The 22,844-nt window shown below is 39.9% G+C and overlaps 1 protein-coding gene and 1 pseudogene across 2 annotated transcripts; one reads left to right on the plus strand and one right to left on the minus strand.

The window, feature by feature from the left end:
- The first annotated feature begins 1,056 nt into the window (after positions 1-1,056).
- On the plus strand, positions 1,057-15,219 carry LOC125538588 (MADS-box transcription factor 27). Its single transcript, XM_048701854.2, has 8 exons — positions 1,057-1,447; positions 2,034-2,112; positions 13,272-13,333; positions 14,159-14,258; positions 14,343-14,384; positions 14,454-14,537; positions 14,613-14,767; positions 14,874-15,219. Exons 1-8 carry the CDS (start codon positions 1,266-1,268, stop codon positions 14,890-14,892), a joined length of 723 nt encoding a protein of 240 aa, XP_048557811.1. The 5' UTR covers positions 1,057-1,265; the 3' UTR covers positions 14,893-15,219.
- Positions 12,229-21,536, minus strand: LOC125538590 (uncharacterized; annotated as a pseudogene). The gene is made up of 2 exons (XR_015616902.1): positions 20,807-21,536; positions 12,229-16,566 (listed from the first exon to the last, which is right to left on the minus strand). The product of XR_015616902.1 is annotated as an uncharacterized LOC125538590 (transcript).
- Between the last annotated feature and the right edge of the window lie 1,308 nt (positions 21,537-22,844).

Here is a 22,844-nt window from a genome sequence, read left to right on the forward strand (position 1 = left end):
TGTTGCTTGAATTGCTAAAATGCCTTGTGTGCATGGTCTTTTGTAGTGTACATGTGCTAGGAACACATTTATCATTTCTGTGGAGCTCGCCTGAGAATGTATTTAACCATGAAACTTTACAAAACAAGTACAGTATGCATCCATAGATATGTGTATATATTTTTCCAGAACTTTTTGAAACCCCAAAAAAACAGATTTTTTTATTTTTTTCAAAAATCGGACTCGATGATATCGGGAGCCAAGTGCAGTTTCCCATATATCCACCATTACTATTTGCGCGATGCAATATACAAAATTAAATATATTGTTTGCATGCCCACACAATCTTAGGTTAGCCATAGCGCGAGTAACATAAGAGTAGGTACAATAGCATGCTTATAACTCGCTTACATGACGATTTGACTATGTGGAGAAGAGAGGTATAAAAAAGTAATAGGAGTGTGGGCTCTCATGCAAGAGTCCGGCTATACGTGTACTTTTAAAAAAAAGGCATACGCTCGACTTTATAAATAAAGCCACCAGGCAGAGTCCACATGCATGACAGCACCATAACAATACAATAAATGTGAAGAAGAGAAAAGGAAAAGGTTAAAAAAAATACTAATGTAATAGCCAACCTATGATACCTACATTGTTACCTGCATCACATATTAATAACATAGACTAGTGTCACGAAACTAATCTAAATTATTAGTGTCGTAGACCATTTGTAGAGTTACATGTAGCCGCATTCTCCCGCTTCGTTCTCTTTTCTCCACCCCACTAAAGAAATCAAGGTGGCGTCTCTTTACAGACAGCCTCATATCTTGACTTGTCCCTAAATGACATCCAAGGTATTTAAATAAAAGTTTATATCTACTACTGTACAATGCCTTGCTTTACCTTTCTTGCGTGCAACCAATTTGGGCATCCTTTCCAAGATGGCCCATGCCCCCATAATTATCATCAGTTGTTTAACATTTACAATAAACTAACCTATCTTACGATCCTAGCCAATCGGGGGGTATCTTTCCCCTTCCATTTCTTTGCTAATTTAAGGAAGTTGAGCAACTAAAGGAAAGACAAGTTGCAGAGGCACCAGCAGAAGACTCCTCTCCCCCTTCCTCTTCCTCTCACCCCCTCCAATCAGCCTATCTGGGAAACCTGGGAACTTTCTCCTTCCAGAGCTCCGGCAGCTAGATCCACCCAGCTTATCTATTTCCATCGCCCTCTTGCTCTGCACCGGGTAGCTTAGCTTGTCCTCTGCGTGTGGGAGGTAGTTGAAGATGGGGCGCGGCAAGATAGTGATCCGGCGGATCGACAACTCCACGAGCCGGCAGGTGACGTTCTCGAAGCGGAGGAACGGGATCTTCAAGAAGGCCAAGGAGCTGGGTATTCTCTGCGATGCCGAGGTCGGTCTCGTCATCTTCTCCAGCACCGGCCGCCTCTATGAGTACGCCAGCTCCAGGTCAATGGATTCCATTGCTTCAGTTTGCTTTCCCATTTTAGTAGAAATACGCGCTACTTTGATCATGAAAACTAGATGCTTGTTTTGTTGATTAGCTTCTGGTGCCTGTGATTTCACCTTTGAAAGCTTATTTAAATTTTTGAGAAAACTTTTCGAAAATATGTTTGTGCTTATCTGCAAAGGCCACCAACCATCAAGAGTACAGCTACAACATATGCGTACAGCGGCCTTGAGTAAGAAGAATACTATGGCAAATTGTTTCCTTTTAGGATCAGCTTAAAAAATTGCACATCTTTTCTTTATTCTATTTACCCTCTATCTAGCATCTTTATGTATTACTGTTCTCCATGCATTTCTAAGCTTGATCCTAGCTACACACTCAAATGAAGAGAATACGTATCTCCTCGTCAAAATGAAGTAATATAGATCTAGGGTTTTCTGGTATTATGCGGGAAACATGTTCACCTCAAACATCACATGAGTACAGTAATTGTTTGTAAATCACATAAGAGTCTGTTCTTATTGGTGTGTATGTGTTCTTTTTTGTGGGTCCTTATTGGTGTGTTGTTCGATCAAATTCTTGCAGCATGAAGTCAGTGATAGATCGATATGGCCGAGCCAAGGAGGAGCAGCAACTTGTTGCAAACCCCAACTCGGAGCTTAAGGTAAGCCTTGTAGACCTTAGATAAACAATTTTTCGTCATGTAAAGCTGCTGCTGTTTCCTACTGGTTCATTAGTTATATTGGTTTTCAGTAGTTTACCTCTTTACTACAATAATCCCCCCCCCCCCCCCCCCCTCTTTGCGCGTCAGTCTCACTAGTTACAACAAAGTAAAAGTTTTTAAACAGGCTCAGGAAACAAGTTAGATAAGACACAAACAGCAAGGTAAATTGTCTTTCTAGCATCCATAAACTGCATGCAAGAACAAGAGAGCAAATGCTGCTACAGTTAGGATGTAAATTCAGGGATCAAAATACTAAATTAAACTAAAAGGACGTTCATCAATATTCATGCATGTATGAGTTGGCAATGAGTTGGTGTCTACTGCGGTTAGTTTTATCTTTAATTTTCTTAGTGAATAGATGCAATGTGTACTTTTGCTTTTCATTTGTACAGAAGTGTTGTATGTGTGCGCGCGAGATAAGGTGTCTTGGTCATGCTGAGCGTTCAGCTATAACTACGATGCAAACGCCAGCTTAGGCATTATTTCGTTGGCGGTAGAGATTTATATATATATATAGTTAAGGAAGTTCAAAATGTGTGCACCCAGTACATTTGAAGAATGGGTAGTTATATAAGAAGCTCAGAATGTATGCGCGCAGTAGACAGTTTCAATAATGGGTAGTTATGTTACTTGTTCGTCACTACGGCCTTCATAATCATGTTGTGAATTACAACAACTAGCTAATTAAAGCGATAGAGGTAAATCAAATGGTACATAGTGCCACGGACCAAGTTCAACAGAATCGTGGGTATATACATAGCTATATGGAAAAAGGAAATATACAAAGTAAGGGACTTATTCCTTCTCAAGATTGCTTGAAATAGCTAGGGCGCCACTTCAAGCATGTCTAAACTGGACAGAGTTATAGCAAGTTAATTACGAGTCTGCTGAATAGTCAACAGTTGCTATGTTTGGACCATTATTGCATGTAGTAAGAATGATGTTTCATGCTACTTGGGTGTTCTGATTCCCTTTAGCGGAAAATTAGTACTAGATGCAAATCGTTGATGGCCAGGACATCTGGCTTGTTATTACATTTCTGAGGAATTGGAATTGGAGAATGTACTCCCTCCATTCCAATGAATAAGGTGTCATGCTTCCCAAAATTTAACTTTGACCATAAATTAGATTAATAATGTATATTTTTGTGACTTAAAAAATATACTATTAAAAACTTCTTTTCAATATGAATTCAACAGTATGCTCTTTATCACATATAATCCACATGTGGTTTGTCTAATTTATGGTCAAAGTTGAATTTTGAGATGTTGTGCGCCTTGTTCACTGGAATGGAGCGAGTAATTGTATAGGGAACTGGGCTTAGATCTAAGAAAAAGATGAGGTGACATTGTAATAAAGGATCAAAGAGGAGATTCTAGTACCATATTATGATGCAATGTCATAGCGCATCAAACGAGATAATGAAATAAGAAATACATCATATCCACAACTTTGTATTGGGATTTTTCAAAGGAATAAGTGAATTGGCAATATGATACTAGTGTATAATACTATCATATTTCATACACTAGTACCATGATGTTGTGCCTTGTGAGTGGCCTTAGCTCTCGGTTGATGGGTGTGGGAGTATATTGGTTGCGGTACTGAGCTCGAATGCTCTTTTGTTCGATCGAGATATCTGGTCTTCTTTTAAATTGATGCATACTCTTCTCTTTTCTTATAGAATCTCGTCAACATTGGTCAGGGAGCTTCCGTTGATTTTATTAAGACTAGTTTGGTTTATGAGGGAAACTAGACCAAAACCATACAAAAACGGTCGACTAGAGTGCAACCATGTAAAACCCTGACAATGGACAACGGTACTTAGCCTAGGCCTAAGGCACCAACCAATAGGAGACAATAGAAGAATATGCCGATTGGAGGCACTAACATCCCTTGAAGCGCACCTGCCAACCACAAGCTGGCATCCATGATCAAATGCAACATTTGCCCTGACAGATATCTTTGGGAACTCCTCCATGGTGACAGTGGGCGCTATTGTCGTCAGCATTGACCCACGTCGAGACAAGGGGTTCACCCAGAGTACTCGCAACCCCACTGGACCGAACCCCGGGGAAGGGTTTCAACCACGTCAGCCGCCACAACAGTTGTCCAGCCCCGGTTGGCCATGGTCAAATGGAGAAGGTGGGAGCTCTTCAACAAATGAACCCAAGGAGGAAGACATACAAGCGCCATCATGCTTGACGCTATAGTTCATTGGGACAAGGCTCTTGCCCATAACTTTTCATCCTTCCACCACATTTGCATTTAATGGCAAGCCCATGCCGGATAGATCGAAGAGTGCATCCTTGTTGCTATCACCACAACACCACATCATCTTGGAGACCAACATGTGTCGACTTACTTCCTACTTATGCCCATAAAAACAGAATAGCTGACATGTCGTGGCGAGATCTCATTTTCTGAGCATGTTTAGTCACTAGCATCCAAATATAACAAGATTGAGGTTGCTTGGTGATGAATCTCTTGCTATTGTGCTACAAAAGATAATCTCCTCCACACTCAAAACTCTCTCAAGAGGGGGCTTTGGATTGGAAAGTTGGAGTGGAAAGAAAGGAGGATGATTAGAGCTCAACGGAGTGGCTTGAAAAGTTGGTGTAGAAGTCCATTTGAACTCGGCATGAGGAGGAGTAGTTCTCTCGAAAAAATGGGCTTTGAATAAGTTGCTTCAAGTGAACTTATGGTACCAGTGGAGTATGTGTAGGCTCGACCCAAAAATGTGATTGTCGCGGACTTTTTAGCAAAGCTTGGAATCACCGAATAAAAGTAGAGGAGGTAACTTCCAAATAGTTCTGAGGGTCCGACCAAAAGTCGTTGAGAGGCTCCGATTGACCAATGGCTCACTTGCACATGCTTCTGGAAGACGTTTGAAAATTCCAATAGAAAACATTCACACATTTCAATGGTGGGTTGGGTTGAGAGTGCATCCTAATCTCACTCTAAGGCATGATTAATTAAGATTTTTGTGGCTACGACGTAGATCTTGCATGTGAATAATTTGGGAGATCAGTCAAGGTTACTTAATCCGCCGCAAAATCTATCTTCCCATCCTATCTCCAATTTACTCTTCATGTCCCATTAGCACAGCGGGTGCACATTCAATCTTTTTTAAACATTACAAAGAGCAACACCACGTACATATATATTTTACCAAAAATAATTATCAATCGTACTCGTCATTGGACTAGAGACCTCCATAGCCTCAAGAATGAATGACTTACATGGGAAACAGAAGACAAGAACAGAGTATGAATGAGATATACCATGATATTAACAATTAAGATATCTCAAAATAAATCCACATACAAACCAATAAATCGAACCAAAAGAGATTGGGCAGCCATGTATGGTCGATGGAGAACTTGATGTTGCTGATTTCGGTTCTCTGTCCATTTGTGTGGTGGTGAAATGGAGACTACATATATCTTGGTGGCAAGACTTCTATATGTTATCTCCCACTCTTCTCTCTCGTTGTTTGTTTGATTTTATATCTCAATGCAGAGACAGACAAAATTTGAAGTATTGGGGCACAAACCAAGGCAAGATAGCGTGGTCCTTGTATAATTGGACCATGACAACCAATTGGACCATAGATCAACTCTTTAGCTAGTGTGCCTGATGTGCCGCTTGTGACTTCTTCTTCTTGAGCTCCCTATGGGTGAATTAATTGATTGCCGTGTCTTCATGAGACATCAATTGTTGACATCTTAGGAATAAATGTACATAAAAAACTTATGTTATGAGATATAGTAATAAAAAGTAGATAAGGTGCAAAACCCCACATGAAAATATGCAAGGAAAATGCATATGTCAACATCCACCTACATGATTCATTGACATACCTCACTTATCCATTCATCTTCCTCACCTCTAACTGGCTAAATCATATTTGGATACCATTTTTGATAACATAAATGGCAATTCTTCATACCCACACACATCGCAACACCCTTGATACTGGTCCAAGTAAACTTAATCTTAGTGCCATTTCCGACCTTTGCCCTAATGATGATGAGCTAAACCTCATTCATTTCTTTTCTAGAATACTCAGCTCTTTTCTTCACTTAAAATGGTGTCTTCTTCCATTGGGTTTAGCTCACCGGCCAAGTAGCACTGCATATTCGGCCAGCCTGGAAGCCCAATATCCCAATGACAACCATCGATAAAATAGAAGATTCACTTATCTCTAGTCGTCATCTTTTTACGAACATATCAATCCTGTCACTCTTGAACCCTGGTGCCACCACTTTTTTCTCTAGCAAAGATCTAAATAATTACTTCAATGTAAAGTGTGCAAGACTTTGAATTTGTTGGAACATATGGAGTAGGAATACAACTCACTCTACTAAGACAGCAATCCTAAAAATACACCCAAGTGCATTCACTAGGCAAAATATGTTCTACACTAGTCAAGGTCGTCGATTAAACCTCCCATGTTTCTGAGCCTGAGATACAAGATACACACAATTATTTTCACATATGATTCTATATGTACATGTACATCCTTTAATTGTAGTGTATCCCACCCGGAAGATTTTTAATGAGGAGAGAAAACTACTTATTGTTTAAATTTGATAAAGAACATCCATAAAAGCTTGTGAATCGAAAGTTGTTGTGGTCAAGTTTTAATGTCTTATGAGATTACAATAAATATTCTAAAAATATACATAATATTATTTGGATGTACCAACTTAAGTGATCTAAAACCACAACAACTTAAATGGTCAAGTGAACTCTATGCGGTCTGGATTCGAGACAATGGCAAGAAAACAAGGAAAAGGTATAGTTTACTCATGCTTCACAAGTGCTACATTTGTATGAACTAGATGATACCCCGCACGTTGTTGCGGGAATATTTGCAATACATTTCGATGATAAGTGATTTCTATGGAACGTGAATAATGATACTACGAAAACTAAAATTGCAAATCCATATGCTTTATTGTGTTTGATTAATGTATTGTAAAATATCTAATATATGTTTGCATGTTGAGGTGGACATTTTCATGTGCATGAATGCATGTTGTGGTGGGCCTTTTGCCATGCATGTTGCTTGATGATGTGGCATACTTGCATGTTGAGAGAAATATGTTAGTGGGGGCTAGCTATTTAGATATAGAAGATAATCCATCATGGTGTTATCTTTTTGGCCCTTTTCGACTCTAGGGGTTCAAAAACCAAATCACTTAACCCCTAATTAGACTAATGTTTTAAGGTATATTACCCATGTGTCATTCATTGGACCAACTGAACTGTCACTTATCTTGTCTTCCCCATGTCACCTTAATGTCCTCATCTTGTCTTTACTTCACTTCTCTCCTCACATGTTCATATCAAATTCTCACTAGCAACTATGTTCCTCTCTAACACTATATGATACCAAAAAGAGATTGCATTGAGAATCACACTGATGAAAATATGGAGCAACCATGGCTTAATGCAGAATTATAGTGAAAATCGAAATGAAGAATGAGAGTCCTAGGGGATATTTTGTGGCTGGCGGAATTTCTATAGTTCATTATGTCATTCTCTGTGTGTGATAACAAGTCAGGAAAATGGTGATGCAGTAACATGGTTACCACGTGAATGATTTCATCTTCATATCCCACATTATGGTTAAGTAATATTTTTTTTGTTTTAGGGGTTAAATCAACCCAAGAAATAGTACGAGAGGTTGTCCAGATAAATGTGATACTTTAAGCAAACCAGTATACTTCTTTAAGAATAAATAAAAAATTTACCACTAACCTATGCAACGGCAAAATGATTTACCCAACATCACTTCTCAACAAAGTTTAATCATGCGGAATATTTTTATATGTCTCTTTTTAAGATGGTAGTGTAGGATCGATTAAGTATGTCTAGAGGGGATGAATAGACTACTAGGCAAAAAGGACTTTTTCCCAAATTTTAGTTTCCCTGGCGATTTTAACCTTTTTCTACGGCAGTCAATCAAGCACCCTATATATGCAAGTCTACAAGAGTATAGGGAGCAGAAAGTAAAGATATGCAAGTAGAATAAGAGTAGAGTTAGAAAAATGCAGACACTGGGTGGCTCAGCGAAGATTGTTCCTATGGTTCGGATAGTTAGCGCTATCCTACTCCATGTTGATGGAGGCTTCAATACAAGAAGGATTTAAGATCACGAAGATCAAGGTTGCGAGTTCCACTAAGGAACTAGCCCATGAGGAACAATAATCCACGAAGGCTCCACAAAGGATCAACCAACCTATGTCATCATGGCATACGTCCACGAATGACTGGCCTCGCTCGAGGTAGATCTTCATGAAGTATGCAATCTCCGCCTACAAACTTCATGGTTTCTTCATAATCTTGATCCCTAGCACCTACCTGATCTAGGAGGCACACACCTACAAAAGTAATAAGGTTGAGGTTGCTTGGTGATGAATCATTTGCTCTTGTGCTTCAAAATATAATATCTTCCACACACAAAATCTCTCAAGATTTGGCTTTTGGGTTGGAGAATTAGCTTGATGGTTGGAGTAGAAAGCCCTTTGAAATCAGCACAAGAAGGTGGAGTTCTCTCTCGGATCATAGGACATGAGTGGGGTTTGCTTGGAGTGAACTAATGGGATAGGTGGAGGTATATATAGGTTGGACCAAAAATATGATCATTACACCCACTTTAATACAGCTCAGAAGCTTTGAATAGACTTAAAGGTGCCAACTTTCAAGTGGCTGGGATGGTCTGACTGGATAACATCTAAAGGATTTGAGGAGACTACTGCATCTATGACACACTGTTTGTTACCACTTCAAAAATTCCGAGCAGGTGCATTCAAAAATTTCGAGAGGGCGACCGAAGGTTTTTCCAAATGTTTTGTTGGTTCCGAGTGGAGTACTTGGCAGCTCCGAAATGTTAGGGTTTGTAAAAGCTCCAGGGTGTAAAAGTTAGGCAAATATATAGGACAAAATAAAAGCTTTCAAGGGAATTGGAGTTTGACCTTTAAGAGAAAGAAACACATCTTAGCAACCACCTTCCTTTTATAGTATTAGTATGCCTATGGACTAAATGTGATCTTGGATCACTAAAATAGAAAGGCTAAGTCCTTGGCTTGTCCAACACTTATCTTCATGAGAATTTGTGGGGGGGGGGGGGGGGGGGGCACCTTTTATGTCATTTGTAACCTAAGGATACTCCTGAAATAAGCTAGTAAAAGCATTAGTTCCTTAAGATATGTTGACATTAATTAGCAAAATCCACCTAGAGGATTAGATGCACTTTAAGATATGTTGACATTAATTACCAAAATCCCACCAAAGGGATTAGATGCACTTTAAGGTAGATATCTTAGCTCACCTCTAGTGGTTTGCGCGGTAAGACATGAATCTCTCTCGGAATAACATCTCATTCTAGATTGAGAAAGAGACCACTAAATCACCAAAATAAGTATTTAAGGAACTGATATACAAACAAATCATCTATAGGCTAAGCTTGCTAAAATTTCGAATCAAGGATATCCTTGACTATGTTCTACACACATTGTAAAATTTTGACAAGGGTGTTCCTTTGAAGTATGGTACACTCTCAAGTTTATGTCTAAATCAAGTCTACCCTAGACAGCGGTTGTGTCCCTTTATATATTTCTATACAACCATCTTAAACAAATGAGCCAAAAGCCTCATACAAAGCACGTTGGTCGTACCACTTGCCCTCTTATCCTCTTCCCAAGTTTTCTATGACTTTGTTCTATCCTTAGAAGAATAATCAGTTGAACGGTGTGTAGTTAGCAATGGTAATTATTGGTTGACTGGTGCAACACTGTGGTTAAACTATATTAAGCTAAAAGAACATGATCCAAGTTGCACCTTAATCATGTTCAGTTCTTAAATAAATTTCAAACTCAACATCCCAATGCACCTCTTCTCCATCAATTTCTAAAACTTCATCCTCGTTCTTATCATCTCCGTGGCCACTCAATTCTAGTTTGAGAATTGTTCTGGATTTTCCAGAGATTTACAACTCATGTAATATCAATCACGAGTTTATCAAGAAGTATCTTTCTCATATGAAGGTTACACAAGCATTGTGGGTTATACTCCTATGTGCATTTGTCACTATCTTCGAAATAACAGTCATGCCAATGGTTTATAATATTCACATATCTAGTTTTAGGAACATATTGGCAAACTCTTTACATGCCCATAATTTTTTGTGCGAAAAAATATCATCAAAGATGTCGAACCCTTAACCCGTGTTTATTTTCATATCCTTGAGTTCAGATTTCAATACTTCCTTCGGTCTAGACCAACCTTCTTGATGTCTCCTCTAGTCAACATCTTCTTTTAGTGAAACCAATTGATATCTATGCGTCAGTATAGCAAACACTCTCAACAATAGAATTTTATTCCATATGTATGATATCAAGAGTAAAAAGAAGCTGCACATGGCCCCAATTTCCAAAGAAAATGCAACTTACACTAGAACATGTGTTTTAGTCCCTCTCCACAAAGCCGAAACAGGGCTCCTGAAAGTGAGCTTTTTTCTAGAGAAACTCACTAAGAATCTCATTAGGGATTGGGGCATACTTCTCATCTAACATCAAATCTTTGATAACTCCAAGGACATCTCAGAGCCAAAGATTAAGAGCTAAGGAGGCAGCCTCATCCATAACATTGCGTATATACTAGTAGGGCCTCCGAGCAATTGGACCGTGGGTGCGAATGAGCCAAAACCGTGAACACATGGTCAATATTGGGGTTTCAAATTCATCATCATGAATAGCAGAATGACATACCCACTGTATCACCCACGCTGTCGCCAAAACCTTTCCCAAGTCGTCCTAATTTAGCACCACCAATAACCAAAAAATTGCCATAGCCGGGCATCCCTTGAACAGTTCATCAGTGAGTGCTACAAATACCCAAACTTTGCCGGATCTTTACTTTCCAAATCACTGGCGAACTTTTTATTCTTCTACCACATGCAAGTGGCCCAAGCAGCTCGTTCTTAATTGCAGTGATTATACAGTAACACGACCACACAAAGAATCATCCAATTTTCTAATGACGTGTGACCCAAAATTCTCTTGTACTCAACTCAATGAAATATCTAGCATTGCCTCCTTATATTTCTATCATTAAAATTGTTGATCTAGTAGCTTCACCTCCATCAATCATTAGATCCATCTATCAACTCCCAGAAGGGTTTAGTGACTTTCAGAACATCAGCCTAAGATCAATTCTATAGAGATCTAGTTCTCTCTCCAAATCAACATACCACCGGCCTACTCAAACCTCTTAGGGCAGCTCATTCAAAGGATTTTCAGAGGAAATTTAAAGGATTGGAATACTTAATGCTTTGCTCTGGATGTGATACAGTAAAACAAACCAAAATCTTGTAGGATTCAAATGGACATGATATTGCAATTGTGTGTTTCTCATATTCTTGTGTTTTTAGAATCATGTGAATTAATCTCAACAGAGGCGTTAGACTGGGCAGACGGCTTAGTGTATCACTTGTAGGCATAAGAAAATCTCAAGCAACATAGATTTGCAAATACCCTTTTTTGGCAAATCGTGCTGGCTCATCATACAGACTCAGGAGGCCCATCATCAGCCGAACTAAAAAGTGATAGCAGTTCGTCCATGTAAATTGGGAAAAGGCCCTTAAATTCAGGATCCAGCTCCGGACTTTTCACCTCAAACTGACTATTGTTGCAACGTCTCAGACAGGAAAATTGTGAGCTAACACCACCACCGATGACCAACCGCTGACCAAATGGAAAAGACTCTTTAAATCTTAATGAACCCCTGTTGAATGGCATGGATATTGTGCCAACACCCAGTGTTGAGCCAACTGCTTCAACTTGCAATCAGAGGTTGAAAACGCCTTCATAGAACAAAATGTATTGGCAGACTGGTATTCTTGACTACAAACAAATTGTAGGGTTTAGCAAAGCCAGATTAGAACTCTAAACAGATGACAGATATAAACACTACTAATCAAATCCAAGCTGACCAAAATGGCCTTGCGGCGGTGCACCTGATGAAACTAGTTTGTGAGCATCAAGCTGAACTGCAATTTACTTGACTATTGAAGCTTATTGAGGTGAACCTAAGATTGTGCTGTCTGCAGCACCGTTTGTTTTACATTTAAATGGCCCATCAGATTAACTACAGAACTAAACATCAAAGCTCAACTAGAATGGTATCAACCAACACGAGTGTATTTCTCACTAAGTTAGCTCGTCGTCCCTTCGCTAAATTCTGCAGTTACAGAACAACCTTGAGGATTATAGGCTGCAAGACGATGCAAATATTGGCCAAAGAAGAAACAGCAAACGGGGTAGGAATTCTCATGTAGGAAACCATTTGAAAAGAGCTCTTGTGCATACAGCTCCTATCCGAATCCTAATCTCCTTTGAACCTCGGACAGAAAATCAAATATGTAAGACCAACATAACAGAACTTCTCAGAAGGAATAATGGAAGCTAAGGAAACATGTACCTGTGCCCATCTTCTGAAAAGGATCCACAACACATACAAATCCTTCAGTCTATATTGAAACTTGTGAGATGAACCCCAAATGACAGTTCTGAATCAAACTGAGACAAACTGAGACCTTCTACTGCCACACGAAATCTTCTTCCAGCAGGATAATAACGAGTTTCCAGACCTGTTCTGCCTCTAGCTCATACTTCTTTAGAAGCTCACATGCTAAGAGGTTAATTTGCCTCACAGAAGCATTTGAGAGAATTAGAGATGGCATAAGACAACAAATCATGTGGGGTGTATAAATATATGTTCAACCTGATATCACCAAGTCACTTTTTTTGGGTGCACCTTGACAGTCATTGGAGTGAAGTACCCAAAGGAAACAAAACCAAAGGTTTCCCACTTGCATTATATTTTATCCTATAACCTATTTGTCCTCTCAACATTTATTGTATGAATTATACCCAGTCAAATAAAGTTGCAGATATTACCATGTGATTCAGTACTTTCATGACACTGATAGTGATAGGGCAATCATGCTTTTCTATGCACCATGTCTATTTTAATACTTTTGGCAAACCTGATGTGGCATTACTTAACTGTAAGTTCAAATTCCATAGTTCTGGCAAAGGGAGGCAGCAAGCTTGAGACAACAACTGCACAACTTGCAAGAAAATCATCGGTATGGCCCGAAAACCTGAAAATTTTCCGTATTTATTTATCAGAAATTTGTCAAATTTATAAGAGTACCGCGCTATCAGCACAAGTGTACACCATCCAGCAACTACAATCTTTAAATCTGCTATAAAAGAAACTTAATTCTTTCAAGAAAATAATTCATGATACTCAATTACGAAGGATACAAAACTCAAAATGCACAACAGAGTCCATGCATTAATAGCTATTCACTGTGTAGAATATTTAATTTTGTGACAAATTATTGCATTCGAAAGCAGATAGCCTTTGGATGTAAAGATGAAACTTGGTTTCATAGACAATAAGCCAAACGCACAAGAGTACAATATTTTCTGTGGGAACTAGGTATGCTGACTCCACGGAACAATCCTCTGTTTATGTGGGTGTCAGTTTTGACTTCTAGAAATGAAAGAAATATAAAGGTGAAATTAAGTTAGTAATTTCCCATGCAAACCAATGACCAGTTCAAAAAACTTCAGCTATTTACTGTTACTGTCAGAGCACTCTGGTTTGTCAAACCCCCACCCAGCAGAAAATCAACAGTTGCATTCTACAGAAGCCTAATCCGTAAGACCGTAACTACCTGAAAAAGATAAAACTTACACAGATCCACTCCCTCCGTCCCATAATATAAGAGTGTTGTTTACACTAGTGTAGTGTCAAAAACGCTCTTATATCATGGGACGGAGGGAGTAATAAATTGAAATACAACATTTCACTAATTCACAGTTGGATCAGAGGCTATGGAAATATTCTGAAATGTTCCCTATATACATTCAGTCAAAACACGCGCAACATTGTTTAATTGCAGGCAGTTGATGGGACAAGATCTTTCTGGAATGGGTGTCAAGGAACTGCAGGCTCTAGAAAATCAACTGGAAATAAGTCTGCGTTGCATCCGGACAAAAAAGGTCAACATGCAAAACACTTGTTATATATACACATCACAGGTTCCTCCAAAAAGACTAACAGAGGAGCACTAATGTTTCTTTCAGGACCAAATCTTGATTGATGAGATTCATGAACTGAATCACAAGGTACTACAACATTTACCAGCCTGAAACGTATGAAATATTTCAACAAACTGACTATTGATTTATTTGCAGGGGAGTCTTGTCCACCAAGAAAACATGGAATTATACAAAAAGATTAACCTAATTCGTCAAGAAAATGTTGAGTTACAGAAAAAGGTATTGAATTAATCATGATAGTTGAAATCACACGAATGATTTCCATGATTGACTTTTGTTTAATTCTCTATTCAGCTCTCTGAGACGGAGGCAGTGACTGAAGTTAACCGAAATTCAAGAACTCCATACAATTTTGCAGTTGTTGAAGATGCCAATGTTTCTGTTGATCTTGAACTCAATTCCCCGCAGCAACAAAATGATGTTGAGCATACTGCGCCCCCTAAACTAGGGTACATGTTTGTTTTTTTCTGCACGGGATCTATTGACTCTTTTCTCAGCTCTTTATAAGTTTCAATCACAAATTTCTTTGATTATGACTTACATTAAATCTTGCAGATTGCAACTACATCCATGACGATCGTGGGGTATGGGATTACTCTTGTTGTTATTATTATCAAGGGATACAATTCAGAGCAGCCAGAATACTATTGGTTGTAAAGAACCTAAACCCATAGCAAGACATAAGTGGTTCACATGTGACGACCGATTGATAAACGGTAGTGTAAATCTGTTACAAATAAAATGTACTCCATGGAAGGATTAATCTGTTGTGCAAATGGTTGTATTAGAACAATTTAACACATTCTGTGAGTTTATTCAACTGCATGAGCAGCTAGCTTACTGACAAAAGGTGTGAAGTGTGGATTGAGCAAAATTCAGTTACCGCTTTTTTCTGCCATCATTCTTAGAAAGTTCTGTGGTGTGTAACAGGGTTTACATTTCTCCATTTCTAAGTATGCCACTGCTTGCATGTTCGCAAAGGCTAATAAAAAGTATCACTCGGGCACAGAGAAATTAACTGGAAATAAATACTATGGCAAGAGAGCCACTATAGCTTAGCTAACAGGTGGAAATACTTTGTCCGTTCATACATCACGGTAAACAAAGATTGTTGGTTACCAATATTCACCTGATTAGCTAAAGGATTAATAGCAAAATAATGATATATCCTGGAACTCTATGCCATGGGTCCCTATAGCTCTGGATACATAACGCGTATCTTTTTTATCAAAATTTCAAACTTTCACCACAAGCTTCTTCTACGATCTTTTGTTAATAGTTAGAAATCACAATCATAAGGAACTACTTCAGAATACAAATCAAATGCTACAAATGTTGCATCAAGTAACCCACATATCATTGTACTATAGTTCTTGGTCAACGCATAAACTTCGACAATTAAAATACACCTAATAATACCTGAGGGGAGTAAACATTACCGCCACATCAATATTATGAATTCATGAATAACAGGAACAAATTTATCTATAAGTTCATATTAAATACTTCCTCTGTAAACAAATATAAGAGTGTTTAGATCACTACTTTAGTAATCTAAACGCTCTTATATTTCTTTATGGAGGGAGTACAAAATTTGTTCCTCAATACTCCAGGACTGCTTCAACCATTTCCGCATTAAAATAGCTTCAAGTAAGTCAGGTTCTCGGGTGTACAATACACACATATCTGTCAGCAGCATTTGTGATTCACATGCAGATAAAGCAGCTCCAGATCAACTGAATTTATCATACCCGGAATTCTTATCTTTATAGATTGATTTCAACAATGTTTCGACAAATCATGTTAATTTGAGCAAACTGCACGAGCACTAAGGTCTACTACAAAGTACCGATACATATCTATTAAAAATGATCTGTGGACAAATATAAATATATACAGAAATCTATGTCATTTTCTCATGAATATAAAGTATCTTGTGCAACTTGTGATTTTCTTGTTGTCATCTGCATGCAGATAAAGCAGCTCTAAACCAATTAAATTTTTATATCCTGGATTCAAATATTTCTATAGATGACTTTCAGCAAATGTTAAGAAAAACATGTGAATCTGAGCAACGGGGAAACTCAGAAAGAAAGTTAGGACGCATTATCTAATTACATAGTAAGAATGAGTGATATATATGTCATTTTCTCATGAATAATAGAAAGAGTATGTATTTGTACAACTTACGATTTTCTTGCAAATTATGCAGTTGCTGTCTCTAGCTTGCCGCCTCCACTTGCAGAAACTAGCACAAAAGGAAATAAATAATTTAGATCAAAAGCGGACTTGAAGTGAAGTAAATGGTACTGCTATTGTTGGTGATAAGCTGCAGAGCCCCGACAACAATGGTTCTACGAAGTATCAGGCTTGTTGCCTAGCAAACGAGATGATGTTCAAAGGGAAAGTGGAACTCGTCTCGATGCAGTATAGAGTATATTTCGAAAGGGAATATTAAATATATTAGTATCCAATCGGAATGTGCTTTACGTAGTTGCGTCGCTACCAGATATCATGTTGAACAAGGAGAGAAAATGATGGGGAGAAATAGTGGAAGTGGCAAAGGTTTTGTGTGAGCAGAGGGACTTGATCTCTAACAAATTTGTAGATTTAGCCAGTATTTCTAGGGCCAACAGCTATCCGTATACATCCAATGTTACATGACAGTATAGAGCACAATTTCATTAAGTCAAAGCTATATTCAGCACAGGGAAACCAAAACACCAAAATTCTCAACTGCCAAGGAGAGATGGTGGGAAGAGTTAAAAACTAGTTGATGTTCAAACTTCACCTCATCGTACCAATACTACAAGCAACAATCTCTTTCTTAGTCCATTCAACAAACGATAGGACAGAAATAACATCTAACAGCATTCTGATTCTGTTGGTGCTCTTCACAACAGACAAAGGTTGTCCAGCCCCAGGTTAATACCACTGATAACACAAATATTTCCTGGACATCATTGAGTTACCAAATCCTGAAGAAATTTACATCCATAAAGTGTTATAACAGCTTAGCCAACTCACATATACTCCTGAAAAGAGAGCACGTTGAATAAAAGGACGGTCGTTCAGGGTGTGACTCATATCCCAGTCCTATTTGAATTTGAGCTAGGAGCCCTACATTAATAAGGAGTTCTACTTGCTGCGGAAGGAGGACACGCAAGGAACAATAATTTAGCAACCACACCCAAGGACAGAGCAAGGAAGAAACAATTGTCAGGGCTTGAGAGGATAAGAGGTTATGTTCTTTAGGATTAGATTCTTGTGTGGGGCTGGGGTAAGAATCAGTTAGGCCTCTTTTGGTTCATAGGATAGGATTATCGTAGGAATAGGAATTTTGTAGGAAATGAGATGACATGTATCTCAAATCCTATGAGTAGGAATAGGAAACGAGATGTCATTTGGTTGACACCAAAGGAATTTTTCCATTGAGTCTAGGCTCATTTTTATTTTCCTATAAAATGTGGAGGATAGGAACCAATCCTATGTAGGAATAAGAATCCATTCCTATGAACCAAAGGGCTCTAAGGAAAAAAATCCTATAAGAAATCCTATCCTCTAGAATTCCTATGAAATTCCTCCAAACCAAAGGAGGCCTTAGTTTTAAAAGGTTTGAGAGGGACAGTCCTTGTATTCTTTTGAGGCTGTGCTTTGAGAATGTGCAGTTAGCTTTGCTAAAGCTTTTCTCTCTTGCGTGATTGTTCACCATAGTTTTATACTACAACATGATGCTTGACACGTTGCGGATTTTTACACTCTACAGAGCTAAAAGAGGTCTAATTAAGCACTAAAAGACATGTTTTTGGGAAGCTACCCTAACTACTATTGCTAAAAACATTTGCTCACATGCTTGATGGCCAAGTATAAGCTAAGGCAGCTCAGCTCTAGTTTCTTATCTGAACAGTATACGGTTTCTTCAGAGGTAATACAGAACTGTTTAGAATAGCCTTCAAGAAAGGACAAGCACCTTTGGCTCTCGGGTGTATATGCATCTGATATGAAAAAGTAATTTAGTAATTGCGAAAAAAAAAGTTCAACAAATTTGAAACATCTTTGGAAACAAACTTGACATTCTGTTGTACTCATATAAAAAGTTTGGTTCATGCCTGTAAAGGAATTCTGTTGTACTCATATAAAAGTTCCGTCAGGGATTGACTTTCATGGTATTCTGGATGGGAAAAAAACTAAACAACACTATATACAAGTTACTATTCACACATTTTGTCCTCAAATTTTTTATTTATGTTTTCCCTGAAGACGACACTTGTTTTTCTTCGTGAAACTTTTTATACTAGTACAACAGAGGAGGTGTTTGTTTCGGGGAGAAATCCACGTTACTTGTTTACGGTGTAATCGGAAGACGTTACACGTGTTTGTTTCATATAAGCTGTAATCGGCTGCCTCCGTAAACGGGTACATGCTATCTCTCGATCGATACCACCCGCACCCCTACGTAAATGGTTCCGTTACCGCAACTTCTCCTCCCATGATCCCCTCCTCCTCCTCGACCAGCGTCGCCACCTCCCAAAAGAACCTAGCGCCGTCGCAGTCGAGCTGGCTCCTCCCGTCTCTAATGGCCGGAGAGTAACCGGACGTGCTCCTTCTCCTCTTTTCGCAGCCCCGTCTCCTGGTAGCCATCACCGCCTCAGCTCGTCCTTGTCGGCAGAATGTTCGCTGCAAGGTACAGGCTCCTTCCCCCCCCCCCCCTATATCCTCTCCTCAGTCCTCCGTCCTCCTCCCTTGTCTGCTCTCCTTCCCATCCCTTGTCTGCTCTTCTTCTTTTTCAGCCACCGGCCATGAGAACCCCGAAGAAGACACCCTAACTCAATTCCTTTACAGGCATGAACCAAACAAAACAGTGATTTATCCATTACATCCCCGTTAACAGCGTAATCTATTTACGTTACCATTCTCTAATCCAAACACCTCCAGAAGGTCAAGTTTGTTTTTAAAAAAGTTTCAGAATTTTTTGACTTTTTTCGCAAATACTATTTTTTTCCCATATCAGGTGCATATACACCCAAGGGCCAAGGGGTATTTCCCCTTCAAGAACTAGAAAACAAACAGGAAAGTACCTGTTAATATAACCTGCTCCTGGAAGAAGCTTTGGTTAAGGCAGACCAGTAGAAGCCTCTCTACAAACCAATGTAATCATTTGGTTCTGTTGCGGAGTCTGAACTTCAATAAATGACACTGAGCCTCGGCCAACTCAAGTGGATTTGTACTAATTATTGCATATCGAACACAGAAATGTCAAAACACCAATGACAGCTACTAAGCGTGCAAATTGCAATGTTTGAATACAGAGCACGCCAACCCCACAAACCACAATTTCCACAAAAGATGTTGGTCAAATCACAAAGGAGGACCAGTGTTGTATTTTCCTTTCCAAATGGTGAAAATTAATATATTTTGGCAGTAGCATGAAACATGCAACGGATCATGATGTTTAGTGAAACAATTCGTCCTTACACATGCTTTAAATTTTAGTGAAACAATCCAGTTCTCCAGTGACCATTTTATATGCCAAACCTCCACCATTGCAATAATAATTGCCTTCTCAAAATCTGAAGCTATTGCATAAACGCATAGTTGCTACAAAAGCACTGAAGACGTTCTAAAAACCTGGTTTAAACTGACTGAGTAAGCCATCCAAAGAAATACAATTGCGATATTTCTGCAGTTGCTCTTCATTGAATTGTACATTCACAGCCGAGAAGGGTACGCTGAATTTTAGTGGCATATAGGAGCATAACCCGTGGCATACTTATACATGAACTATGCATGAAGAGCATGCAAACCAAATACAAATAGGGTATTACAACCCAAAGCTTGTGGAACCATCACAAATAGGAACAAATGATGTGCAAATTATAATCCACTATTTGCAAAACAAAAATACTCATCCTCCTCCATTTCTGGTCATTATACTTGAGATGTCCACGGTTATTGTTCACAAAATCCAGAATCATGAAACAACAAACTACAACACAGCTTAAGTTTCTGATACTACATCTATGGCTCTCAGCGCTCACAACATGATAACATATAGGGGTGCCACTACCGAAAGCATGGCATCCCTAGAATCAAGGAAAACTGTGACACCCACCAACAACAATGCAGAACTCGAAGGGCATCTCCAACATTGCGGCACAAATTACAACATCAAGCGCGACAACTAAATAAATCTCCTAAGATTGAATCCTCGCAATGCAAAAACTCAGCAACGCCGGTTCTAGTATCACTTTCAGTGCCCAAAATTAAATAAATAAAAACATCTAGCCCAGCCTGCACCTGCGTCTGGATCAAGCAAGGAGCTCGTAATTTTATGCTAAGAGGTTAGCCAATCGAAGTTTTAACACGGGAGATAACAAAAACTACACAGAGCTGCACATGCATACAATTAACTCAGCAGCTACACTCGATTACCTAGGAGGGAAACAAAATCACGCAGAGTAACTGGGAGATGGTAATAGATTTTTCACCTGAAACGCCGACGCTGAGCTTGAAACCCTAGACGGGTAGACGCCAAAATCAATCAACGCCAAAGCAACCAGAAGGGATGGGAGCCGTGGTGAGCAATGATATGGACAAATGGTGAGCCGGCGGCGACTACGATTTGGGAGGGGAGACCATGCACCAGCTGCACAGATGCAACAGCAAGCGGCAGCTGGCTACTGTACAAGGCAGGGCCATGGAAATCGATCTCTCCAATCCGACACCGAGAGGAACGAGGCGGGCCAGCGGGCACCAGCCGGGGCACGGCGAGGCGAGGCGAGGCGAGGGATTTGAGCTGGATTTTGGTCGGATCGATTGATGCGGGTGCAAGCGACGGGGCGGTGGCGCTCTCGTAGGGCGGAAGGTGGAGGCGGATTCGGTCGGAGGGGAGAGCAAGTGGGGCCCTAAGCTCTTTGGGAAAGTAAAATATGCGGCGGACGAGCGGTGCCTCGCCCGGCCACGTCGCCCCGACGCCATTTTCAAGGGGCGGTGCTTCGCGCACCCCGACAGGTGTACCTCCGCCACTGCCGATCGGAGGCAGCCATTGGGAGGCGACGCCGGCTGCGCTCTGCGGGGTGTCGCCGGAACCGGGCAAGTGGGGCATGTGGGTCACTTTGCCTGTCCGCGGTTGGTGATGCGGCTCGTGGTGGAACTGGCGCCGTTGGATGCGGAAGGGAAGGGTTGCGATCCTCCGTGCGGGCGACACCTGTCCCCGCGTGCGCTTGTCGGGTCCGACCGGATGGCAAGGGATGAATCGGGTCAGGGAATTTACGCCTTTCTAGCGAGGGTGGTTTGGTTAGTTTATTCATTGTATCGGATGTATCGGAAGTATCTCGAAAAGTTGCAACTTGCAACAAAATCCCAATCCATGATTAGGACATCTCCAAGGCTAGCCCCATTTTGCCCTCATTTGTCCGCATCACATAGTTCGGACAATTTTGACATCCAACGAACTGTTTTATTTGGATTCGTATGTGTTGGACGGTCTACAATCCAGCTCCAAATTAAGTTGAGAATAGGGGAGTTTGGACTATCTGTCATGTCGGTCTAACAGTCCGGCCTCACTTGTTTCTTTTTACTTCTTCGTTGAGCCCCGTCCCCCTTCTCAACCAGGTTTCCCATCGAACCCCTTCGCTTTCCAATGGAGGGTTTGCTGTCAACTAAAAGTGCAACTAATCTCTGGATGGTTTTAATAATTCACAGCAACATATAAATCATCAAACTAATGCCTATTAAAAGAATATTTCAGGAAAGTTCAATATAGATATGGTAATGTGATGTGAATGTGAATCCCTCAAATGCAAAGGACAAAGCATTGGCAAAAGTTTCAAAGACTCTACAGTTTTTGTTAAGTGATTAGAGATCACATTGAGTCCATAAAAAAACCAATACTTTTAAAAGGGGAGGGGTTTTGATCATGAATCATTTGCTCAAGTGTTCAGAGATATTATCCAAAACCTCAACCACACCCTCGTATTCCTATCTGTCCAAAACCCTAAAGTCAATCTCGGTCCCACCAATACACATCTACCCGGACCCACCGAGATACACTTGACAGAGTCGTTGCCTAAACCCTAGCAACTCAGTCTCACCGAGATGATATTCGGTCTCACCGAAGTGCGCTTGCTAACCTTCTGTAACCTATCAATTTCATCTCGGAATTTCCTAGTGGTTTCGATCAGTGTCATCGAAGTGTGGAAAGTGCTTAGGTCATCACCCATTGGTCCCTCTGAGTTGTTTCATCTGGTCTCACCGAAAAGCCTAAAGTTTAAACCTTTTCACTAGTCGGTCTCATCAAGTGGTTCCACCCGGTCCCACCGAGTTGTGCATAAAGGTGTATAATGGTTAGATTTTTGGTGATGGTTATATATACCCTACTCATTCCACCTACTCTTAGAGAGAGCAAGCAGGACGAAACTACCACTTCCCATATCCATTTTCTGAGAGAGAACCACCTACACATGTGTTAAAATCAAGGAGACTCCACTCCAACTTCGGACCCTTGATTTCTAGCCCCCTCAAGTT

The sequence above is a fragment of the Triticum urartu genome, chromosome 2A (assembly GCF_056163025.1).
Source record: "Triticum urartu cultivar PI428250 chromosome 2A, HENAU_Tu73, whole genome shotgun sequence".
In the NCBI taxonomy this organism is placed as follows: Eukaryota; Viridiplantae; Streptophyta; class Magnoliopsida; order Poales; family Poaceae; genus Triticum; species Triticum urartu.

What these genes read in the sequence shown, in the direction of transcription:
- LOC125538588 (XM_048701854.2), top strand. Translation starts at nt 1,266, where the DNA reads ATGGGGCGCGGCAAGATAGTGATCCGGCGGATCGACAACTCCACGAGC. An exon ending in TATGAGTACGCCAGCTCCAG is followed by an intron (nt 1,448 to 2,033) that starts GTCAATGGATTC and finishes AAATTCTTGCAG; the next exon opens with CATGAAGTCAGTGATAGATC. An exon ending in AACTTGCAAGAAAATCATCG is followed by an intron (nt 13,334 to 14,158) that starts GTATGGCCCGAA and finishes GTTTAATTGCAG; the next exon opens with GCAGTTGATGGGACAAGATC.